General features: G+C 34.8%; 2 protein-coding genes across 3 annotated transcripts; both read left to right on the top strand.

The window, feature by feature from the left end:
* Positions 1–220: 220 nt before the first annotated feature.
* LOC107778477 (sec1 family domain-containing protein MIP3-like) lies at positions 221–8,823 on the top strand. 2 transcript variants are annotated; one of them, XM_016598735.2, is made up of 7 exons: positions 221–470; positions 2,538–2,681; positions 3,463–3,612; positions 4,951–5,460; positions 6,258–7,799; positions 7,870–7,938; positions 8,448–8,823. In XM_016598735.2, the coding sequence occupies exons 1-7, from the start codon at positions 423–425 to the stop codon at positions 8,574–8,576; spliced, it is 2,592 nt and encodes an 863-aa protein (XP_016454221.2). In that variant the 5' UTR covers positions 221–422; the 3' UTR covers positions 8,577–8,823. The 2 variants fall into 2 exon arrangements, with proteins under 2 accessions (XP_016454221.2, XP_016454223.2); XM_016598737.2 differs by having other exon boundaries at positions 245–470; positions 2,581–2,681.
* A 2,723-nt stretch (positions 8,824–11,546) lies between these two features.
* Positions 11,547–23,294, top strand: LOC107778475 (uncharacterized). The gene is made up of 10 exons (XM_016598734.2): positions 11,547–12,276; positions 15,478–15,555; positions 16,634–16,675; positions 16,763–16,868; positions 19,596–19,660; positions 21,106–21,144; positions 21,224–21,328; positions 21,438–21,525; positions 21,842–21,888; positions 22,832–23,294. Exons 1-10 carry the CDS (start codon positions 11,695–11,697, stop codon positions 22,910–22,912), a joined length of 1,233 nt encoding a protein of 410 aa, XP_016454220.1. The 5' UTR covers positions 11,547–11,694; the 3' UTR covers positions 22,913–23,294.
* Positions 23,295–25,344: the final 2,050 nt, after the last annotated feature.

Raw genomic sequence — 25,344 nt, 5'->3', positions numbered from 1 at the left:
TATGAAAATAATTTTGGGTTGTTTTTGAAATTTTGTGAGTAATCTGAGTGAAAATTTTGAAAAATAGTTTTTTGTAATTTTTATTAAAAAATTTTAAAATTCATCTTCAAGTGAAATTTTGAAAATTTATGGCCAAACACTAATTTCGGGAAAAAAGTGAAATTTTTTCTTATGTCCAAACGGGCTATTGTAAATTTGGACTATTATTTTAAACACAGTCCTCCAACCGGCTATTTCTGCACTTGCCCCTTTTCCGAGTTTTACTTGCGGCCCAGCCAACTCGAGAACCCACTGGTCCGTAATTATGCTGAATTCACCATCCAGATCCGGACAATCGTACTGTAATTGAAGTAAAAATCGCCGGAACTCAGTCGCCGATAGTTTATCTTGCTCCGGCACCGGTTACGGCGCCGAAAGGAATTATGGCTACGGTTGATGTGATCAAGTGTTGTATCGATTCCATTAGACAAGTGAGTCTTCTCTCAATTTCTGATTAATTTTCCTATAATCATACTTCGCTCCATGTTATAAAATTGTTTTAGATTTTTTAATTGTTTTACTCAGTTCTATTATTGTTAAAATTGTGCATTCTCAAATTTACCGTCTCTGTAGCTTGAGCTAAAAAGATCACAAATTTCTTTGTTTCATGTGGACTTTAGTTATAGCAACTATGCCTCAATCGCAAACTAATTTGGGTAGGCAACATGATCAAAGGCGGATGCAAGTATTTAACTTCAATGGGTTCAACCTTTAGGTTCTTACCAATGAATCCTTTGCAGTTTTGAAATTATGAGTTTAAAATTTAAACTTTTATTGAAATTTAGTAATCTTACATATACATTTATACTTCAAGTAAAATATGTCGGGTTCAGTTGAACCCGTTAGTTATGTACATAATTCAGGCCCAAGGATTCATTGATTCATCATAGTTTGATATTTTTAGACTATCCAACCATAAAATTCGGTTAGATAGTTAATGCCCGAAAATCTTTTTTATTTTTATATTTGGTTTTTGATTGACTTTATGACCAGCTCTCGTGCAACTCGACTATCCAATAGGGTACCTGCACCCCCCACTGTTGCACAAACCGGGTAACTTGTATGGAAAAATCACCTAAATATTTGTTTCTGTTGGGATTCAAATCATGGTTTCTTGTGATCTTCATTCTAGTTTCATCAACCACTGGTCCATACCAATAGATGCTATAATGCCTGTAAATTTTAACATTTTAGAATAGATCGAGGGAGAACTTCGAAGATATGGCTCTTGGATTTTACATTTCTACTTTAGGTTCTGCTTGTGAGGTTTTCTATTTGGTCGGTTGATCATGTGATAAAGAAAATGGAGAGGAGGAAAAAGGAAGAAAGATACTGTCTTGTTATTGTGTGACGGTAGAGTATAATTCTACAAATATCTAAACTCGAAAATCCCTTCTTCAGTTTTACCATTTTGCTGTTTAATCGTTTTCTTATGTTTAAGAAGGGACAACATTGATGCCCGTTTTATTTCCCTATCTTTTCCTTTCTAATATTTGGGCAACTCTAGCTCAAATATACTTAAAGTGGAAAAAAGATTCATGTTATTCTATCAGAAAAGAAACATATCCACTGGATAAGTATCGCCTAGATGCAATTTCTATGGTTGATGTCCAGTCATACAATATTAAACACGTTTAAAAATGATCACATTTGGCGGAAGGTTGGAACACATATAGAAGATAAAATGGGAAAAGGTTATTGAGATTGTTTGGTCATGTCTTAGGTCTACCTCCAGATGCACTGGTCCGTATGTGAGAAATTATGGTGAATGAGGTGTTAAAAGAGGACGAGGCAGACCTAAAATCACATGGAAGGAAGTTGCCAGAAAAGACTTACGATCTCTTGGAATCCCTACAGGCTGCAGATCTAGCAAAAAATAGGGTACAAAAAAGGAAAAAGTCTATGGGCGATACCAATTAGTTGGTATTAAATTATAGTCATGTTATATGTTTAGGTCCAGTATTTTCCAGTAGTCTCTTAGTCATGTTAGAGATATAGAAAATATAAAGAACTTTTAGTGCTTCGTGTTTTCATTTTTAATCTTATTTTATATAATATTGGACTAAGATGAACTTCTATGGAGCAACATGGAATGTAACGATGCATATAGCCGATCCCAACTTGCTTGGGATTGAGACATAGTATATCGTTGTTATTATGATAGAATCTAGAAAGAACTAGGCCTCTGATGAAAGGTTTAATTTTAATTCTCTTTACCTTCTCTGCTAATAAAATATCCAGCGAATCAGAGAACTATTTTTCACCTCTACTTCTGCAGGAGGCCAAGTAGCGGAGTATTATTTTATATGTTCTATTTCCTCTGATTTTCCACACCTCTTCACTTATCTATCTAAGAAGCAAAAAAGCACTTATGTACTTGTTTTGTCGCTGATTTTTTTTTTTTTGATAACAGCATGGTGAATGATTTTAACTTGATATTTCTCCTGAACATTGGGGAACAGTAATCCAATTAAAATTTTGTATCTTTATTTTTTCAGATATCAGATGAAATTAGAGATGCCATAATTTATCTGGATGCAGGGAGTACTGAAAGCTTTGAATTTCTTGGAGCATTCTCTTTGTTTTTGGAGCTGGGTGCACATGCCATTTGCAGTTTGGAGAAAATGTCTCCTCTCGATAAGGTAACAATAGTTATACTTTAGTTGCTTTGGAATTTGTTGCTTGAATTCTCTTTTAGTTGACATCATGCTATAGTGCAGGTTGCTTCATCATTGATGCGTATTATAAATAGTAGCTTAAATTCCACATGATTTTCACATTGAGAAAGAAAAAGGTAGATGCTTCCACTTCACGAAAAGTAATTTGTACTTGAAAAGGCATGTCATGTGTTTTAAAGGTAACGTGGTTGTAACTATTTAGTTTGAAATTCTTACTAATAATTCTTAACTCTCCTTAAGAATTACTCGTGAAAAAAATTAAATAAAGTCTTAATGAGGACTTTTTTGTTTTTCCTTTTTATTTCCATCTCAAAAAGAAAATAAAAATAAAAAAGTTTCCTCATTAAGAGTTGAACAAATAAGTACCATTCAGAAAAGAAAAAAAAAGAGTTGAACAAATAAGCTGTAGGATTACGGGAAAAAAAAGGAAAACAAGAACAATGAGCTGTAGTATTTGGGTTGAAAGACCTGTAAGCTCAACATCGATTTGTATTAGCAAGGAATATCTCCTTGAGAAGATTATTTAAGGAGTCTGTCACTTACTATGAAATATGCACATGATTAGCATGTAAGCATTTTCAGTCGATTTTTGGATTGAGAAATATAAATAATCGAAGGGGTCATAAAGTGCTTACCATGATTAAAAACAAAGCTACTGTGTATATAAGAAGATCCTCTTGTTTTTATTTTTCTTCAGTTTTTGATCTACATTTTGTCTGAACCAGTCTTCAATGCTTCCCTGTAGGTGGTTGATTGGAATTCGACTTCTGGGCCTGCAAAGAAAATTGTTGTCATCACGTCACGTCTTCTAAGTGATGCACATAGATATATTTTACGTTGCCTGAGTGCACTTCAGACTGTCTGCAGCTGTGCTATATTTACATGCATCTCAGAGGTACCTTTGTGCTTGTAAAATTAATGTTCTTCATTCTATGTGTTTAATTTTTTGTCTCTGAACATTTGGTCATACTAATTGTTTCTTGAATGAAATGAGAGTATCCGGTTGTATTTGTCAAAACATGTTGGACTCTTATCTCTCAAGATAAGATTGTCTACACATTAGATTTTGGAATGATTACCTGATATATGATGAGTTTATTACCTGATATTTTCTATTCCTCTAACTACATCCACCCATTATACTTTATATAAGAACAGAAATATACATATATCCACCCATTACATGTGAGTCAATTTGGTAAGCTTTTGAAAAAATGGGAGACAAGCAGATCTTTCTTGCGCGATACTCAGTATATATGTCTATACGAGGATAGAATAGCTTACTGTAAGAGTTTCTCACTTTTATATATATATCTCATCCAGAATTTCGATGGAAGATAATACTGTCCCCTTAAAATAAAAGGTGAAACAAAAGAATAGATCAATTGAAGGTGAGATTACCAGATGTTATCTGAAGATATATTTGTCTTTACATACTCTTGGTTGTGAATGAAAGGATAGTTCATACTGTCCTTAAAATATGCTATCAGCCAAACTTAGCTTGTCTTCTTGGTCTTAGTAGGACAAAATGAAAGCTTCTGGGCACTGCTAAGTGAATGTATTAATCATACTATCACATAGTGGAGGTCAACAGAGAATACGAGATGGATTGAAAGGTTTAATGGACAACATTTTCTTTAGCCCACAAATGTCTTCTCCATTCTGGATAAGATCTCCCAGCCACCACAATTATGGCAGAATTTTATCTTTTTTACTGAACTCAGTGTTAGACTATGTCTAAGGCCATGTTTTCAAGTTATATACCAGATTAAACAGAAAATTACTTATAGACAGGATGACTTCTTTTTTTCTGGCTTATTTCATGTTATTATTGGTCTTCATAATCGTTGTGTTACTTTCCTATTGGGTGCAAACATAGGTCTTTAATAAACCATGTTGAAACTAATATATCACGTTGGTGTCAAATAAGTTTATCGGTACTGGAGCTACTCCTCGTCTCAAATACTTTCTGTTCACCAATAGAAATAAAAGAAAGCTGCATCGTGACTGAAAGTTCTTTTATCTATTTTTAAGAAATTTAGTCTATTACTTTTTGACTACAACGATGACAACGAGATTTTCTAGTATATGTCAGGGCTTAAATTTGTCATTGGCATTTTTTTCTCCCCCAATGGACATAAGAAGTCGTCATTTAGTAGATTTTTCAACAATCAACCTACAATGTCTTATATTTACCTCATTTTAAGTGTGTATCCAAATTCACTTATTCCAGACGGGTCACTCAGCATACCCTGAGTCACCCTTAGGACCGGATGCATATCGTGAATATGAATCCTTGCTTGTCCAAGATTATGAGGAGCTTGCTGGAAAGTCTCTGAGGAACTCTAGTCATGCTGGAGAGAGCACAGTAAAGGAAAGTGTGTCCGCTGAAGATGAAGGATGGTCACAATTAACCACCAGTAAAGAAGCGACTCCTAATTTCAGTTCTGTTGCAAGTCCACAAAAACTTTATGGAGACAGTGTAATTGACCTGACAGAAGATGTAGGGAAAAAGTTGAAAGTTTCTGTGCATCATTTCCCTTTGGTCTTGTGTCCCTTTTCACCCAGATTCTTTGTCTTGCCTTCAGAAGGATCAGTTGCTGAAGCATACCTGTCCACTGAACATGATAACTCTATAAGCTTTGGGTTGCCTCCAATAAGTACTGGGACACCTGCCGATGGTGAGGATGTCCCTCCTGGGGCAATTCTTACCGCTCAATTTCTTTATCATCTGGCGGCAAAGGTAATCATGCTTTCACTTATTTGAAATTTTCTTGATGGATTTTAATGTTCTCTTCTATCATGATTCATGTCTTGAAAATAAAAATGATATCTTCCAATTGGCAGCATTGTTATCCATCATGGCAGTGAAACATGACTAGACCTTCTCAGTAACATGTGTTTAGCATGCCATTATCTTTATCTTGGAAAAAACCTCTGTGATGCATGGGCCATTAATATGCATAAAATATTATGGACAATATAAGAACACTATATAGTTAGTTTTTATTTTATTTTAAAACACACATACAGATGAAACTTCTAGTACTACAACAGTTATTGGATCGAAGAAACTGTTAGTTAGCTATAAAGTTGAAAATTCGTGAAATTCTTGAAAAACAAAAGTAGATATCCATAGGTATGCTTGTTCAAGCATAAAATGCTGGAATAAACCCGTTTTCTACTCAATCAATTTAATTTTATTATTAGTAATAATAAAAGATCAAAGATAAGAATATTGTTCTTTATTTAAAAGAAAAAGGATAAAAACAACGTTAGGGCATTCTGAGGAAATAAATGGTAAATAGTGGGAGACTGTTATTTAGATAGTAAAGGGTGAAATGTATCAGAATAATTTAATATGGCTTTGGAACGCTGATACATTGGTCAGTGATATTATTTTATGCCTAAATAACAACTCCATGTCAAGGAGTACCTTTTTTTACTTATAATAGTTATGATTTTCTGTCTTTTTTTTTTTTTTTTTTTTTGTTGGTCTCATTCAACCTGTATTTTTAAAGATACTATATTAATTTGTAGATGGACCTGAAACTTGAAATATTTTCCCTGGGTGATATTTCAAAAACTGTTGGAAAGCTTCTGACGGACATGTCAAGTCTTTATGACGTCGGTCGGCGTAAGAGATCTGCAGGGCTATTACTCATAGATCGCACACTTGACCTTCTTACTCCCTGCTGTCATGGTGACTCACTTGTGGATCGAATGTTTTCATCATTGCCTCGCAGGGAACGGATGTCGCCCTTCAGTCAAGCTAAAAGCTCGCAAAGCCAGCTTAAACTTGGCCCCGCTTACTTGCAACGTTCTCCTCTTACTGTTCAGATACCACTGAATAATAGTTTAAGAGAGGAGACTTCTAGTTTTGACAACTTTCAGCTGGTGGCAAACATTGAAGCATTTCTCCGTGGTTGGAGTTCTAGAGACTCAACTTCTCAAATGGTTGAGTTGGTGAATCTTAGCGCTAAACTTAGTGATGAAATGTCCTTGCAAGATTTTCAGAGTGACCTTCTTTGTGGTTCTTTTGTCTCCACGGAGAATTTTCATGGAACACCATACCTGGAAGCCATACTAGAGCGAAGGACAAAAGATGGGGCTGTTCTGATCAAGAAATGGCTGCAGGAAAGTTTACGTCGGGAAAATATGTCATTGAACGTAAAAGTACGTCCTGGTTATGTTTCAAAATCAGATTTGCAGCCTATGATTAAGGCATTGGCCAAAAGCCAGTCATCTTTGACGAAAAACAAAGGAATCATCCAGTTAGCTGCAGCAGCATTATATGCTTTAGATGAATCACATAGTGCTAAATGGGATGCATTTAACAGTGCTGAGAAGATACTGAATGTAAATGCTGGAGACACAAGCCAGAGTCTTGCTGCTCAAATTTGTGATCTCATAAATAAAAGTGCTTTTGTTAGTTCCCAGGGAAATAATAAGTTGGATGCTCAACGGGGGATTCTTACTCTACAAGATGCTCTGCTTCTCACAGTTGTTGGATATATATTGGCAGGTGAGAATTTCCCATCTTCTGGGACTGTTGGTCCTTTCTCTTGGCAAGAGGAACATTTTATGAAAGAAGCTATTGTTGATGCGATTGTTGAGAACCCAACAGTTGCAAAATTAAAGTTTCTGCAAGGTTTAACTCAGGATCTTGAAGCCAACTTTAACAGACAATCAGAAGAAAAGAAGGAAGGTCTTTCTAATACTGAAAGTGTTGATTTTGATGATGACGATTGGGGTAGTTGGGGTGATGAAGATGCTGGAAAAGATAAAAACAAAGAGCAAGTGTATGGTGACATGCAGCTAAAGTTAGAGTTGCGTGATAGGGCGGATAATCTTTTCAAATTCTTTCACAAATTGTCCAGCTTAAAGAAGAATATTTCATTCAGAGAATGGTCACAGGCTCTGGAGAGTAAGTTCAATGATGATCCTTACTCAAACAAAGGACTGCTTTATAAAGTGCTTTCAAGGGTGCTGGCTAAGCATGAAGTACCTGGTTTAGAGTATCATTCATCTACTGTTGGCCGGCTATTCAAAAGCGGGTTTGGGAGATTTGGCCTTGGGCAGGTATGCTTCATGTAGATGTAAATATTTCCTTTGCTAGTGTAATTTGCTGAACTGATTTTGGACTTTGCAGGCAAAACCAAGTCTGGCAGATCAAGATGTCATTCTCGTTTTTGTTGTCGGGGGCATAAATGGTGTTGAGGTTTGTTTTCCCTGGACTCTTTCTTCAGTGCCTCTTTTTTATACTCCGTCCGTTTCAAAAAGATTGTCCTAGTTTGACTTGGCAGAAGTTTTAATAAAGAATGGAAGACTTTGAGATATGTGGTCTTAAATAAGCCAAAGCATTAGTGTGGATGTAAATTTTTTGAAAGTTGTCGTCTTAAACCTGCTATAGCATTTGTGTGGCTATAAATGCTTCTTCCTATTAGGGAAATATTGAGATTGTGCCAATCTTTTTGAAACGGACTAATCAAGAATTAGTGCCAATCTTTTTGAAATTGAGGGAGTAGTACTTTTGTTTTCCCTGGATCTTCCTTCTTGCTTTCCTGCTGGTTTAATGAATTTGCAATGTGCATATGCAACAAATGTTAAAGATGTTAGTATGGGGGAAAAACTATTAAACACTGCTATCCTTTCTCTTTCACTTGAAGTGCAATGGACAGTCCATGTTCGCCTACGCAAAATAACAGTCCCTCCTTGTTGTACTAATAGGTTCGAGAAGCTCAGGAGGCATTATCTGAGAGCAGTAGGCCTGAGGTTGAATTGATTATTGGCGGAACGACTCTTCTTACACCTAACGATATGTTTGAATTACTGCTGGGCGATTGTTCTTGCGTTTAAGGCTATATAACTTTATTTGTTTTGATCTGTAAATTTAAGGTGAAAAGTTCTGTCTAAAAGTCAGATACTTTGAGAATACAAACTTCTTTTTCCTTCATGTAAACCACATAATTGCAAGCCCCCTCTTCCTCTGGCAAAACATCCTACATTTTCCTTCTTTGCTTGGGGGAAGCTTTAAAGAAATTAGGATTTTGTAAGTATTTATATCAAATCTACAATAACATCGCATGTGTTTTGTTTTTAGTCACTTAACCATGGTCAAATACACATTTTATCTCAATCAATCGCTCTTGAAGTAAGTTTGCGTGGTTTGGTGTAAACATTGAATGTATGATTGTTTTTATAATTTATTATTCTTTTCCAATTGGCTCGTCAACCTTAATAAAGAAAATAATATGCGCTAGTTGGTAAACATCACAAATGTGATATTATTTGTTAAGAAAATTTAGTGTAAAACTTAAAAGGAAAAGATATCATTAGTAAGCTAAAAGTAGGAGTGTGTCGAGGAGTAGAAAAATCAATTAGGCATCTGATCCTAAAGATTAGTGTTTGCAGCTTGCTTAAACATACACCAAGGTGTTGCGACTTAACTATTTCGAGTCAATTACTCGATTAACTACTGTCTAATATCAAACTAGTTAGGTTGGTTACGCAAATTTTCTCATAAGTCATGATCATTGAGTTCTACTCTGACCTATGCAAGCACAACAATATTTATTAAAAATAAAATAAAATTCTCTAAAAAGAGATTTTCAATCACATTTGCAAGAGTGATATAAAAAGCTTATAAAAATAAATAAAAGGATTCTTGGAAAGTAGTACTACTATATATAACTATAACAACCAAAACCACTAAGTTTTCGAAATAAATGATATTTATAATATGGTAGCCATTCATATTAGGTATACTAATCTTATGGTACGCACTTTGCGCGTGTATCCTATATCAATGAGTATATAATCTTAGAAAATTCCGTCTACATAATTTCTCATATTTTGTTTCTTTCTTAATTATTTTTCTTCATTTGCTTATTACACTTAGCTACGTTATTATTCTAAAAAATTATACCTCGTAATTTTAAAAAGAATAAGTCATCCATAAACTTGACTTATAATTAGCAATGTCATTAAAGTTGAACTTTATTATTGGATGGGGTTATATGCAAACTTAACTATGTTAAAATAATAGATTGCTTTTTAATATTTAAATAATTTTCATTTTTCAACCTTTATTTTTTGTGATTTCATGTAGTCGCTCTTTTTTTTTTTTAATTATTATTTTCTTCATTTAGCATAATTGTGCTATATATTATTCTAGTTTTGAAACTACTCCTCCTCATATTAGAAATAATGAATCATTAATAAACTTAGCATATAATGAGTGATGTCATTAAAGTAGAATCATTGTTGAATGAGGTTATAGACTTATTTTTTTCTTTTCTTTTGAATTATATTTACTTAAATTATGTTGAAACTTAATTTATGCTATGTTGTAATTTTACATAAATGTAATATGTTATTTTTTGGATTTTGAATTTATATTATATTTTCGCTTACATTTTATTTGCTTTAGTAGTATTCACTTATTAATTTAGATTGCATGTCATTCAATTTTCAGTTAGAATTGACAGATTATTTTTTTAAAAATATTTAAGTCATGTTACGTTATTATATTTATTAATATTAATCAATTTATCAAGCATGTAGTCCATGATATTCTTACAAAATATGTACTTTAAGTTTTTATAACTGATTAAAATAAAATATTATTATTTTTTATAAAATATATCGATTATTTTTACAATATTAGTTACAAATAAATGATTAGTAATTAATATTTTTTCAAGAAACAATATCCATATTAAATGTTGAATTTAATATTATTTTTAAAGGCATAAATGTTAAATCATAAATTTTAATTTTTGATAATTAACTTTATATTTAAAAGTTAATTTAATTGTGTAATTACACTTGTGCAACCAAACGGTATACTTATAGTTATATTGTAATTATATTATGACAACCAAATAAGTTACAATGCTACGTAATTACTATCCTAGCAATTATATTAATTTTAATTACCTTGTGGCTTTTCAGATAGACATTAAGTTGCCCAAATTAAGCAAAAAGATAGCTGACAATATTAGGAAAAGTCTTAGTTGATGTTTTAAATATTAAGTCTTCCTACACAAAACGATTTAATAAGAAACTTTTTGGTTTTTATTATTTTGTCTTTGCAAATATGTTATATTATATAATTAATAAGGAAGGATTCAATATGTAAATTTAGTTGATTTTGATATCCTAAATATTAGAAAAATAATTAAATAATTATTTTTAAATATAAAAAAAATAATTAAATAATTATTTTGTCTAGTGTAAAATCTATTTTTAAAAGGATAAAAAAAAAAATATTTTGTTAAATGTTTTCATACTTTTAATATAATATAAATTTAAAATAAGATGTACTTATTAGTATCCAATTTATTGGGGAAAGCAATAAATTTATTCAAAGTGAATACTCCAACGACTATCACTAATGCTCAAGACACAAGCATGAGGCATGCCTCTATTAAAAATGTTTATATATAGGAATATGGTCAAATAGGGATTCATATGGTCGATCCCAATTTATTTAGGATTAAGGTAAAATTATTTTCTTATCATCGTCCTATTAAGAAGTATATATCTGCTATTTTTCCCCACTTTATCCTCTCTTCATATTTTTATTTTTTCAATTTTCATCCACCATCGGTATTCAGTGATCAATGTTACATTGTTACTTTCAATATAATATTTATTTTGATTGTTACTTAAATTTTATTATATTGTATCGTTAAATCCGTCGAAATTACTATTTTTTATAACGAGGGATTTGGTGTGATGACATCGTTACCTTATTTTTTTCATTTTGTGGTTTACGCTTTTAAATTTTGTAAGCTTATTTCGCAATTTATATGTAACAACCATGGTAAGAAAAAGAAAAAGGGAAAAAGAAAAAGGAGGAGGCTGAAAAATGCTAAAACCCTCGTCTTCCCTAAAACTAAAACCCCTTCCATCTTGCAGACATTAGCACAATCAGTTCAGCTTCACTGTGAAAAAGCACCCAAAAACTCCAATGGCGGCCTTCGAACTGCTCCATCAAGCTCGCCGCCACTGCTCCTACAAAACCCCATCTCACTTTTCTCCTCTTCTCCGCTCTCATTTCCACCGATTTCTCTCCTCTTCATCATCCCAATCACAACCCGAATCCACAGAAAACCCGATTCCAGTCCAACCCGTTTCCTACAAACCCAAGGATCCTCCGGAAACCCCATCTACAGAAACCACGTCTCAAGCTTCTACCCGTCCCGAGTCGAATACCAAAGACCCTGTTAACGCCGATGGTAAGACGTGGACACGGGAGGATCTCCGGTACTTGAAGGATGCACCAAAAATAACTCCGGTTTCTTACCCGACCCGAGTGGCTCCGTTACCTGAGGATCGGGTTGAAGAGGATGGGGGAGTGGAAGCTAAGGGTGATGAGGAGCTGGAGAGAGAGAGAAGAAGAATTGAGGCACAAAAAAGGGCGGCAATGAGGAGGGTTTTGAATGTTGAAGAGGAAATGGTTCCGTTTCCTACATTGGTTAACGCGAAGAGTGATGATGAAAAGAAGAAAAAAGCTGTTTATGATCTTAAAGAGGCCATTCGCCTCGTAAAGGTCAGATCTTTTTTGTGGAATTAGTTAGGGTGGTTATATGAATTCTTTTTAGCATTTGATAAATTTTTGACTCCTTGTGAAGTTATAAAATATACTCCCTTTGTCCCAATTTATGTGATGGTGTTTGACTTTGACTGTACATGGAGTTCAAGAAAGAACTAAAGCACTTGAAACTTGCGGTCTAAAACATTCTATTTGTGGCTATAAATCATTTCATTAAGAGTAAAATGAGTAGTTTAAAGTAAATTGTTTCTAAATATAAAAAGTTGTGATTTTTGTGGGGCATCCTAAAAAAGAAAGAGGGTAGGGATTAACCGGTTAATATGAATTGAAAGAAGAAGAAGAAAACAGTTATAGGATGCTCCTTAATAGTTTGAACGAAAAGTAGGATTGCAATTTCTTGTGGAGTATTTCACTCTCTCCGGTTAGTAGAAAGATTGTTTTTTCCCTCTTTCAATTCATTATTTAGGGTTTAGTTTCAAGACAATTATTGAGCCGAGTGTCTTCCGGAAATAACTTTTCTGCCTTCTAAAGGCAGGGGTAAGGTCTGCTTACACCTTCCCCAGACCGCACTTGTGGGACTATACTGGGTATGTTGTTGTTGTTGTTGTTGTAGTTTCAAGACAATTACCAAGGAGAAAAGGAAAAATTAAATTTCAAGAAGAACATCTTTTTCTTCATGATGGTGAAAATCCATAAAACCTTGATTTCTCATAAGGTGTTGGCGAAGTCCTAAAAGCAACATCCATTTGCTCAAATCCATAAAACTAATGGAGGTTTTTCTGGCCCTGATAGCTACCACAGTTGCATTTTTGCTGGATTTCTAAAATGGAGAAAAGAATATCTAGAATAGTATAATTTCATCGTCATACTTGCTGTGTCTGGTTACTTCTTTTCAACTGGACAAGGAAATTTCAAGATAGTCGTGATTTAGGGAGATGAGGAAAAAATAAAAGAAAGAACTGAACCAAAAGCAATTAGTTCTTGTAGTTTACTTAGGTTTCATGTGGATAATCTTCCCATAAGCTACAAATGTGTGCATTAAGCTCACAATCAAACTGAAATAACCTTCTTGTGATATTCATGTACATTACTGGTTTGGAGTAGATATGATATCCTAGTCAATGTAGGTGATTGGGCGCTTGCTATAGTGGATAGTGTTTTAATGTAAGAATCTCTATCTTTTGGTCTAGAGGCTGTACATGCGGTTTTTCTCATCATACTGATGGAAAATTAACATCATAAGAAAATGTGCTTGCGTTGTTAAAGTCTTCGGAGCACCTTGTTGGTATGCCCCACAGCTTCACTTGGATATCAGTGATTTACTACTTTACAATTCTCTGTTTCAAAAGGCGTTTCTGGGGCAAGCCCCGGGGCGAGGCGTACCAAAAACGCCCCGGGGCGATGGTGTGGGGCGAAAGTCTCAAGAGGCGTACGCCCCGCAATTTGGGGTGTACGCCCGGGCGTTCGGGGCGCGTTTTTTTAGTAAGGAGTAAGCCTTAGAGACTTTTTCAAATTAAAACATAATTTGTTGAATTAGTCCTTCATATAATACCCAAATTCTCAAAAGTCAGTTTGGTAATTACTCAAAAGGTTTTAAAAGGAACTCAAAAGTATTAAATTTAAAAGTAAAGACCTTTTTATTGATGTAAGCCCTAATTCATGATTTTCACAATTTTTTATCTTGTCCGCTAGTCTGCTAATATCTCCCAAAATCAACGAATATTTAATTGTTTTTACAAATACAAAGAGAACTACATTCTTCTTCATAGCAACAAATTCAAAGTTCAAATTGCAGGTTAATCATCCTTTTTGTTCCTCCATATAGAAAACTTTATTCTTTGACTCAAATTACTTGTACTTGTAAGTAACGTATAATAGATTGTTTTGATTAGTTTTTTATGGGGATGGAGCACACATATATATAGTTTTCTTCAATATTTTATGCAATTTTACCTGTTTATAAATATTTACTGTCATTATATTATTTTATAAAATATTTTAAAAAAAATACCTATGGGGCTTATGCCCCACGCCTCGGGGCTTACGCCCTGCTGAGGCATATGTAAAATGCCTCGCCTTACGCCCACGCCTTTTAAAACACTTTTACATTATATGATCCTATTGTAACATTTCCACCTTGCTTCACCATGGTGTGTAGGAATATTTATTAGTCAACATGGACTATAGGAATGGTCCAATATATTCTCTAGGTTAATAATGAGCAATACTTGCATAACCTCCACCATAAGAAGCTGCTATCACACGCTTAAGCAATGCACATGTTAGGGTATTTTGGAAGCTTCTAAGTGATTCTAGATAACTTAGTGGTCTAGGCATTCTAGATAATTCTTCCGACAACGATGGTGTCTGAGTCAGTCTTTGTGCATCTCAACTATTCCACCATGTACCTGCATCCTTTCACCAATACAAGTACTAGGTAACTCTGCTCGTCAAGGTATTTTATCATGATTTTAGCAAATAGAAAGAGATCATCTAGTTTTTTTTGGTCTATGCTAGATTCAAACCATTGTCTTCCATTGACTACTAGACCACACTCCAGGGTCGTATTTCATATTAGTTTTTTTGTCTTGTTATTTTAGGATAGTGGTATCTGCTTCTGAACCTGCTAATTCACCGGTTATCTATTACTTTGCATTAGTATCGTATAACTCTATCCACGAAGGCTTAGGCAAGTGAAAAGTTTCACGTGGTGTCATCTCTTGGTTACCAAAGTTGTAACTTCGTCTCTTCAACCGCTCGGTCCCTTCCTTGAGGACAAGTGTTTGTAGATAATAATAATATTACATTGCAGGATAGAGACAGGTTCAAATTTTCCATCAAAGAGGTGTAGTCATATGCATGGCTCAAAAATCCAACTGTCATTTTTCCTCAGATTCTCATTATATTTTTTATTCATCTGTTCATGTTGAAAATAGTGACTATGGATCAAAGTCCATATTATGTAATTGAAGTTACTCTTTATCATAGCTTGCCCTGAGATGGTTTGCTTGTCTGCTTTTGCTTGGTGCTTTGTCTTTCTGTCTATAGTATGTAATCAAAGTGACTCTTAGCTGTAGCTTGCCATGAGTTGGTTTGCTTGTCTGCTTTTCCTTGGTGCTTTGTCTTTTTCTCTAGTTGTGGTTTCTTTAGAGGTTACAGACTGAGCCATGATTCATTTTGTTTCTAGTGATTATGCAGGCTAATGCCAAGAAGAAGTTTGATGAAACTTTGGAAGCTCATGTTGTTTTGACTTCTGATATGCGCCGAAGTGATCTGGTGTGTGCTTTCATTCTCGCATTAAGTTTGCTATCGAAGCTTGTCGTAAAAATTGATAAATGAACAGAGAGATAGACTTCTTGTTACCACTTCTATTGTTATTGGTTTATATGTCTAAATTTATTCATCACATGGCGAATGGATATTGTATATTTTAGTTTACTTGGGGGTTTCATAAGCAGAATTTATTAACAGAACTCCCAGGACCAATGGGGTGCTACTGTTTTTGCGGCTGAATGAAAAACTTTTTGGACTAAGAAGAAGCTCATAAATCATGAGAGTAAAGAGGGCCTTAAACCTTTCAACCTAAATGTCAATTCCTGAACATTTGGGGACATCTCTCCAGAATTTGCTTTGCACGCACTCATCATGGATTTAGCAATTGACCAAATATTCCTTAACATTATAAAGCGAGCTCCATCATTCTCTATCCTTACCACGGTTGGTCAGGAATTTGCTGACTTCACATCCTTTTGTTGTTGGTGAGTGTGGAGCAGATTTTGTTGATAGAATCATGCTCCTACTGCCACCTAATTAAGAGTGAATTTTCCTTGCCTTAGCTGAAATATTGTCAGTGCAAGCCTGTAGAAATATAAGTTCTCTTGCACGGGTGGCATAAGCAGAGTGCAATTTATGGTCGTTCCACATTTCCAATATTCTTTCCGCTTTGGTTTGATATGCAAATTACCCATTAAGCTTAAAATAATTACCATTTCCTACCCATTTGAAAATTATTTACAATATATACTTACCCAATTAAAACTAATTACCCCTATCTACCCACCCATTACCCATTTAGCTTAGCTTGATTTGGCTTGGCTTGGCTTGGTTTGCTTTGCTGGAATTGGCTTTGCTTGGCTTGGTTTAGTAGCTTAGTTTGACTTCATTTGGTTGGCTTTGACTAGGTATTAAAAAAAATGGGTAGAGGGCAAACCACCATGGGCAGGGGCGGGTAAATAGTTTCCCCTGCTTGGGTATTTGCCAAAGATCCCTGCTAGTTTAGCTAATTTGATCCGAGTGTTAAGCAATCCCATTAGTTTGCTAGTGCTAACTCATAGTTCTTTCTTTTGATCTGCAGAAGCTTGAAGGTACAGTAGCTGTTCCTCATGGGTTTGGCAAGGTATAATGCATTCTTCACAAAAATTTAAGGTTAGATAATCATATGCTGTTTTAGATTTGCTTTCTGACTAAATATTTTCCTCCTCAGGTATATCGTATTGCTGTTTTTGCTGAAGGAGCTGCTGCTGATGAAGCCCGAGAAGCAGGAGCTGATGTTGTTGGTGGTTTGGAGCTCATAGAGAATATCAAGAGTGGTATTCACTAAATTCATCTTCTTAAGAATTGCAACTGTTTAGAACTTTAGCGGTACACCCTATGTCCACTCGCATGCTGAGGTAAATGGTACAAGTTATGAGGTCAGGTCAAGTTACTCCTTCCACTTCATAAACTCTCTTGAGGTTTATGTTCATGACCTCTCCGGAGGTTTACGTTCATAACCCTCTCCAATATATGGAGTAAAGTGAAACTGATAAGTATTCATCCAAGCTGACTATCCTTATGCAAAAGACAATCTTCACTTTTAACTTAATTCTTTGAATTACAAAAAGTTGAGTTTCTTTCTTGGGCGTGGTTAACTTGAGCCCGAGAAAGGTTCACAGAAGAAATAGTGGAGTCACGGGGGCTGTAGGACTGGCAGGAGCTGGGATGGAAAGGGTAGAAAACTGTGAAAATAAATTTGGTCAACAAAAATTAGACTTTATCTAGAAGTATGGTAAGACAAACTCTTTTTGTAAGAGGGTTAAATGTTACATGTTCTGTTTTGGGTGTAAAACTTGATTGTTCAACTGTATTCTGTAAGTTGGATAGCATTATAAGTATATTTAGCAATTCAGGTATGTCACAGATTGAATCTGAAGGGATTGTGTTTGGGTATAAACACATGGCAAGCTTGGTGTGTAAATATCCAGGATTCAAGGTCGGGAAAGCAATGCGATAAAATTTTGATTGATGTACTGTGCAGAAGCACGACTTATAGCGTTAGTGCTTCGTCTGCAATATGAATGCATAAACACTGAAACACTTGAATTGTTTCTTGTCATGGTTATCTAAGAGGCCACAACGGAAAACTGTGCAAGTGTGTGTGTGTGTGTGGGGGGGGGGGGTATGTATTAAGTGCAAAATAACAACTAAGATTTACAATATACACACTCATACACTCACTTTGGCACGTGTCACTCTGTGAATGGTGTGTCACGTGTGTCATACACCCAAGTATATAAGGTGCCGTCTAGTGGGGTATTGGCTACGGATGTTTGTATATAAGGTATGTATAAGGTTGCCCATATATTTAGGGCGTGCAGAGGAAACTCTGTGCAAGAGTGTGTGTGGTGGTGGTGGTAGTGGGGGGGGGGGTAACCAAAAGAACAATCAAAGCTTTTTATTAAACTCACAAAATACAAGGAGATAACGGATGAAATTTTATGCTAAGTTGCTCGGACTCGGGTGCGGGTGACCGATACGGGTGCAGATCTATAGGTCGGATCCTTCATGATCTAAATTTTAAGATTCGGAGGTACAGATTTGGGTACATATACGGGTGTAGGAATTCAGCTTAAAATAAGTCAAATGTCTAAAATAGAGTTATAAAAATATGTCCAAATTATGAGACAATTATGTGGAAAACTTGCAAGGTCTTTGAGAAGGAGAAAATATTGATCAACATAGAAAATTCTATAGACAAGAAACTCCATTTTCTTCAATTTCACCTTAGCTTTTGTTTTTTATTTCTGAAATCATTGTATCTGTCCGAATTTCTCTGTCAATTTTGGTCAAAGTTCCCAAAATTTGTTGACCACATCCAATATGGATCCCACACCCACGTCGTGTCGACACGAGTGCAACACTGAAAGTGAAGAGTCCGAGCAACTTAAGTTTTATGGGAGGAGGTGGGGAATTTCTTACAAAGGATATATAATTACTTACATGGAGTGGATTCAAGGCTCATGTGGATGTCGATTTTATTACCTATCAAAAGAAGGTTCATGTGGATGCTGATATGGAAGTCCAAGGTACATAAGGAAGTGACCTGCTCATGTTATGTAGCATGGGGTGTCCTGTCGGCAGATAATTTAAGGAGAAAATGAATTGCAGTAGGTTGGGTCTTGTAAGTTGAGAAGCACACATGTGAACCAACCAAAATTAGAAACAAATGACATTGTAGTTTTGCATCGGAAGTTTGGAACTATGATTTGTCGTATACTTCCTATTTAATGTATGAGCTTCTCCTAAAATGGTGGCAGAAATGCTGGTGAGTTGGTGTTCGAGCTGACATGGTAAAAGAACTCAGCCACACTTTTCTGGACCCCTTTTTTACAAGCTGGAATTCAACTCCCAGCTGGACACACTACCCTTAATTAATAAATATTTTTATAGGAGAACAAAATGAAGCTAGAGATGGATGCCAGGATGAGAGGAATATGAAAGAAAGTCCGCCTTAGTATACTTTGATGATTTGTAGAGAAAGGTATAGTAAATATCTGAAGAATTGAAAATCCATTGTCGAGTCAAATGCTCTTTGTTTCATATATATTTTTGGTTTGAAAGAATATCCCTCTTTGTGGATTAGCAGGTTAGATTTACTTGTCCAAAAAAGAAGAGATAGTAGGTTAGGTTTTTGTGAGGTTGAATGAACAGTCGAGCACGTTATGTACTATTCGTAAAGTTAACACTGTCTTGGCGTGACAGCATTAGAAGAATTTTGACCTTTTTTTCCCTTCCAAAATCATGGTCCTAAAAGTGGGACTGGTTTTGGGTAAATGCTGATTAAATCTGGTTTTAGGGGACTTTATTCCTAAACAAAAAAATCTGCAATTTCACCCACACATTTGGGAATATGATGATGAAACCATTCTTTTCTTTTGGGCATCTATGTATTCTAACCCATGAGGAGGATATGTTATTTCAGTGGTATTCCTTCAGCTTGATTTTCCACTGCCATTTATTTTATTGCCCTTTAACATTCAGTGTGATTATACATGCAGGAAATGTGAAGATTGATTTTGACAAATGTTTTTCCACTCATGCAATGATGCCGAACTTGAGACAGGTTTTTTAAATTGACTGTCCATACTTGTCATTGATAAATCTCTTCCTTGATTACATTGTATTCAGGGGTCATTTAGTTTGCCATTAGCATAAAGGTGGATTAGAAAGATTATAAACTTGAACTTATCAAAAGAGAAATATTATAAACTTGAAGAGATTACCGGGCAATAAGTGCACTATAGCTCCTTAAAGTGCTATACTCCTGGCATTTGGCTCATAAAGTTATGAGGCATTTCTACCCTTCAATTTTTTTTTTAGAGCTTCATTTCTACCCTTCAATTCTACAAAGAATATCAAAGCATTTATTCTATTAAACTCCATTCAAAAATAGCAGGAGTGAAACATGTGAATTTTGATACTTCCATAACAAAAAGAGATGATCTTAATTTATCAAAAAGAAAATTAAGAAAGATGGTTTCATTTTCTATTTTAGGAACATAGTAGTCATTTTCATGGAATGTATCAAAAGTTTCGGAGGGTTGGGGCACCTGTTCAGTAGCAGGTGGCGGTGAAAAGAAGGAAAGAATAAGAAGAAAGGAGGAAAAGACGAAATGAAGAGGAGAGAAACAGAATAACTAAGGAAGAGTGTCTCGTGGTGAGGTGGTTCCATGGTGGCTGCGAAGTGGAAGCAGAAGAAGACAAGTGAGGAAAGTGAAAATGAAAAGGAAAAAAGAGTGACTAGTTTTTCTCCTTATAAAAAAAGAGTGACTACTTTTTATCGTCAAAAGTTTTTAAACAGACATGTGAAATCGAGGTTAATGAAATGGAGATTTGATGTTTGAATACCAGAAAAACTAGTTAGATGGGAAAGATTTCTAAATTAAAAATAAAAGGATACTTGGGGCAATTTATTCGTTATGATTGATATGTTGACAGACAAGGATAATTAGGATGTTTGATTGTATTGTAGGCTTTCTATATCTTGTATTTGGTCAAGAAATTGGAGGAAGGATTGGCAGTATGATTAACGTTTGCATCAAGAATAGTTTTTGCCTAGTGATTGAATTCTCTTTATTCTAAAATAATTTTAGTTATGAAGTGTTATTGAAGAAGTTGTGCGGAAGAATTACTGTAAAGAAAATTATACATGAGTTAATCTTTTTAGTTAAAGATGGAGGTAAAGGTGGGTTGGGAATGGATTGGAGCTGGACGGAACAGATGGAGGGTTGAATTAGTAAAACATAGCCTAATATGCATTTATCTCATAGATGGTATATATAGATAGTAAGGTCCATGATGCATGAAACAAGGTTCAATTTTCAACCAACCCCCTAATAGTAACAAGTGAGGCTATGCAGTCCTTTAATTTCAATGTTAGTGCCTGTATAGTTTGATGCTATAATGACCTATCAAACGACCCGTCAATGTTGAACGGATAAAGAGGAGGGGGAAAATATAAATGTGCTGTTAGTGCTTCACAGTGAGTAACGTCACACGCTTTTGCAGATTGCCAAGTACTTGAGACAATTGATGCCAGATACTAAAGTAAGTAATATGCATCTTTCTGCTCTTAATTCAAGTTGTTCTTAACGCGTTAGTGCTTATTTTGTCATAATGCATGCAGAAAGGTACTGTTACCAAAGATATCACAAAAGCAGTGAAAGAAGCAAAACAAGGTGTACCTTTCAAAAAAGACAAAACTGCAATTGTGCATGTAGGAATTGGGAAGGTACACTTTGCCTCTCTCTCTTCTTCATCACAGATTCTTAAGCTTCATTAGATACATAGACTGCTGGAATGCACGTCCTGACGCTTCCTCCGTGAAACATTGTTTGCAGGTAAGTTTTCAAGATGAGGCACTATGTGAAAACGTTGGTGCATTTGTACACGAACTTTTGCGTCAGAAGCCTGCTGGCTTAAAAAAGAGTAAGCAACTCTTGATTATATCCTTATTGATTTGCTTGGTTAAGGTCCGGTGAAAAATCCTGCTTAACGCCCTCTTCTCCTCCCATTTAGGATTCATTTAGTTGTCAGATAAGTATTCAAAAAATGTATTCCCTAAGATTTAAGGAATGAAAGTAAAGAAAAGGAAATTGACTTTCTGGTCGCCCAATTTTTTTCCCCTTTCTGGAAGTATACAACTTATTATACACATATGGGTGGCATCTAACTTCGTTGGTCACAACTTTTATGTCGTCTACATCCGTAGGTAACAACCTTTTTTTTTAAATCTTTGATGCAGGCTCAAAATATGCTGGTTATGTGAATACAGTCCATATATGCAGCACGGTAAGCTCCTTGACTTACATTCTTCGTAAATCTGATGCCTCGCATAAATCTTTCTAAGTACATATATAAACTCAAAAATAGATATGTGAGATAGCAGACAAGAACCTTTCAGATATTGCCTCTTGATAGACCCTTTGTTGCTTTTCCGTTTGAGGGAGTTCCTGCTTTGGCTCCTTAATCATGAATTTACTTGAGTAAAGTATGGCTTACAAAGGCCCCTCACTAAATACCTAAAGTCTATGAGCATGTAGTACTGCAGCTTCGTTTTAAGATGAAGGAATGCTCACTGCATAATTTTTGGTAGTATGATCTGCTTCATAGTTTCATCCACATATTATGTGCCGTCTTTATGGGTGCACCCCTGTCATGGTCAAATTGGCCAATTTGCAGTTTAGCGTCACGGAATCATAAAGGAGACATGTAGGATCCTCTTGTTCTTTGCATGCATTTCTCTGATTTTACCTCAAACAAAAGACTATGACACAGTAATTTGCTGTTTCTGAAATATACTACATCCCATGTTTGGGTGAGACTAGCACAGTAATGCAGACATGTCCTTGACAACCGACTACTACTAGGCAATGTGGATCTTTCAGTGGGCTGATACTTATTACTGACTTGACCAGGAGGGGCACTAAAATCGTCATTTTGGGTGCATTGGACCTCAAAACTCTCGTCCTTAACTGTACATTCAATGCTATTCTTTCGTGAGACTAAGTAGCACAGCACTGAAAATTTTCGTTGCGAGAACTTTGAATCTTAAAAATCTCTAGTTCTATACTTTGGTACCCGTTTACCATTTTCATATCTGGGGGGCATTGCAGCGTTGATATGCTTGAATATGTCTATCCTTTCAGTACCTGCTGATTGTTTCATGTTTAGAATTTCATGCATAATTCATTGATCAAGATTCTAATTGCATAATGATGGTTGAAATCTGCAGATGGGTCCATCTTTCCCCGTGTCAATACAGTCGTTATCGATTGCAGCGGACCGCCATGCAAGGAAGTATCTTCAATTATAGTATCTGAATAGATCCATTTTTAACTTGACACTGTCTTAGTGGATCCAATTCTAACTTGGTACCTTACTGTAATTTGTTTAGATTTCTTGATTTTCCCCACATAAAGGGATTTTTCCAAGGAAGTCACGGGTTCGAGCTGTGCAAACAGCCTCTTGTAGAAATGCAGGGTAATGTTGTGTACAACAGACCCTTGTGGTTCGGCCCTTCCCCATACCCCGTGCATAGCGCACTGGGCTGCCCTTTTTTCTAAAGGGATTTTTCCTAAGTTATTTTGTTTCTGCCCCTTAATGTAATGATCTTTACCTCTCCCTTCAAACCACACTGTTGCCTCACATTTTTATTTTTCAGTTAAAAGAAATAAGCATGTCTTCTGTTTTATGATTACAAGACCTTTCTTTTCTAGGGAGTTCTAGTGATTGTGACCACACCAAGAAACAATCAGTAGAGAATGATAATTCGAATATTATTATATATTTTCTTGTTAAAATCCTAACACGTTCAGCAATTTATGGAATCAGATGCAGTGGCTTGGTTTTACAGATTCTAATTTGTACTATTTCAAAGTACCAGTAAGTCAATAAGGATTAATATAGTGAACATGTTAGGCGTAGTTCTGTGAAAGATACATGTACCATTTACTATTGAGACTCATTGAACCAGTACTTGGACGTATTTAAAATCTTGGAATTTAACATTATTTTTAAAAGGTGTTTTATTTTGTAAGAGGTGATGTTGCAGGTGTTTTTTCCAAAAAAAAAAAAAAAAAAAAGTGTCATACTCGTTAAGTGGTTTCTATGTTTCTTTGTAATCCCTTTCGACCATTTAGAAAAAAGAGTTGCACAATTAAACAAGAGAAGAACTTTTATGTGGAAGTTTAAGGACCTTATCGAAGAAAGTTTGGATTACTGAACTGGGAAAACTAACTTTGCAAGATCCATGGAGTGTCTGTTTTTAAGGGTGTCAATGGATTTCTAAAAATAGAATAAGTGGGCGTTTGAACATAAGAAATGTAAAATTCCGAAAGAAAGTGAAAATGATATTTGAAAATTAGAGTTGTGTTTGGACATGAATATAATTTTGGGTTATTTTTAAATTTTTGTGAGTGATCTGAATGAATTTTAAAAAAGAACTTTTTGGAGTTTTTTAAATTTTCACAAAATTCCAAAATTCATTTTCAAGTGAAAATTGAAAATTTTATACCCAAACAATGATTTCGAAAAAAGTGATTTTTTTTTAAAAACAAAAAATTACATGACCAAACGGGCTCTATATCTATCTTATTGAACCGAATTGATTGATTATTAGATTTCTTTTAATAAAATTATAGGTTTCTAGTATAAATATTTAATCGTACTGAATACTTAGGATAGATTTAATTTTTTAAGAATTAAAAAAAAAAAATACAGAGTCATATCAAAAAAGATTTAATATATATTAAGTTTAATGCAATAATTTTTTTCCCTTAGGCCTTGTCATTATGAAAACAGCTACAAACCAATAGGTAATTAACACTCATGTCCAACTCTCAAAATATATTTTGCTACTCTTATTAAATTAATTAGTTTCAACATCTTGAGTAGCAAGCCACAAAGTATTTTGGGATCTTTATACAAATAGTCGGCCATAATAATTGTTTACTTTTTCTAACCATATACATAGATTATACATAATTATACACATATAATATATAAATTATGCATATATTATATCTCCACCGGCTATTTTTAGTTTAAGTGTTTGGATGAGCGGCTATTTGGGTTAAATCTTCAAGTATATATTTTAGCGATCTTGAGTAGAAGAAAGCCACAAGGTATTGGATATCTTTCCTCTCATATGATTTAGATTTCTCTTGTATGCTTAATCTTCTAATAATAGACTTTGTTCTTGAGTCTGAACGTGATTAATATCTTCTCACTCGTGTAATTTATATTTCTTTTGTCTTTGCGTAATTTATTTTAGGTTGTTGTAAAATAGTGAAATACATCTTTATTTTGGCTATTTTTTATGTTCCCTTGATTCATCACCTCTTGAACAGTACAAGGTGTCAAGAGATACTACTACTAAAATAAAAAAAAATTACAAAGAAAAAGAAAGAAAATAAGCCCCTCTCCAAAATCATTAATACCCTCTCACCCCTTTCTGTTTCTTTTCCCTTTTCTCTATCGTTGTGAGCCCCACCCCCACCCCCCACCCCCACCCTCCTTTTCTTTCTCGCTCACTCCAATCTTTCCCCCGCTTCTTCCTCTTTTTGTTCCAAACCCAGGCAACAGTAGTAAAAACAAAGAAAAGCAATAAATTTTGTCAAAAATTTTCTGTCAGTCTTCTCTCACATTAATTCTCTCTCTCCTTTTTGTATCCATCTCAAACTCAAAAGACAGATGAGTTAATTTCAATTGAGGTCGTAAAACTTATCATTTATTTTACAAAAATTA

This window comes from Nicotiana tabacum, chromosome 12 (genome assembly GCF_000715075.1).
Source record: "Nicotiana tabacum cultivar K326 chromosome 12, ASM71507v2, whole genome shotgun sequence".
Lineage (NCBI taxonomy): Eukaryota > Viridiplantae > Streptophyta > Magnoliopsida > Solanales > Solanaceae > Nicotiana > Nicotiana tabacum.
The sequence above is the reverse complement of the archived record's forward strand: the minus strand, read 5'-3'. Positions and strand labels throughout refer to the sequence as shown.

Bases quoted from the DNA above. Each gene is read 5' to 3' on its own strand.
- LOC107778477 (XM_016598735.2), top strand. From the start codon at position 423: ATGGCTACGGTTGATGTGATCAAGTGTTGTATCGATTCCATTAGACAA. The intron at 2,682-3,462 runs GTAACAATAGTT...GCTTCCCTGTAG, and splicing joins AAATGTCTCCTCTCGATAAG to GTGGTTGATTGGAATTCGAC. The intron at 7,800-7,869 runs GTATGCTTCATG...TGGACTTTGCAG, and splicing joins GGAGATTTGGCCTTGGGCAG to GCAAAACCAAGTCTGGCAGA.
- LOC107778475 (XM_016598734.2), top strand. From the start codon at position 11,695: ATGGCGGCCTTCGAACTGCTCCATCAAGCTCGCCGCCACTGCTCCTAC. The intron at 21,145-21,223 runs GTAAGTAATATG...TAATGCATGCAG, and splicing joins AATTGATGCCAGATACTAAA to AAAGGTACTGTTACCAAAGA. The intron at 21,526-21,841 runs GTAAGCAACTCT...TCTTTGATGCAG, and splicing joins GCCTGCTGGCTTAAAAAAGA to GCTCAAAATATGCTGGTTAT.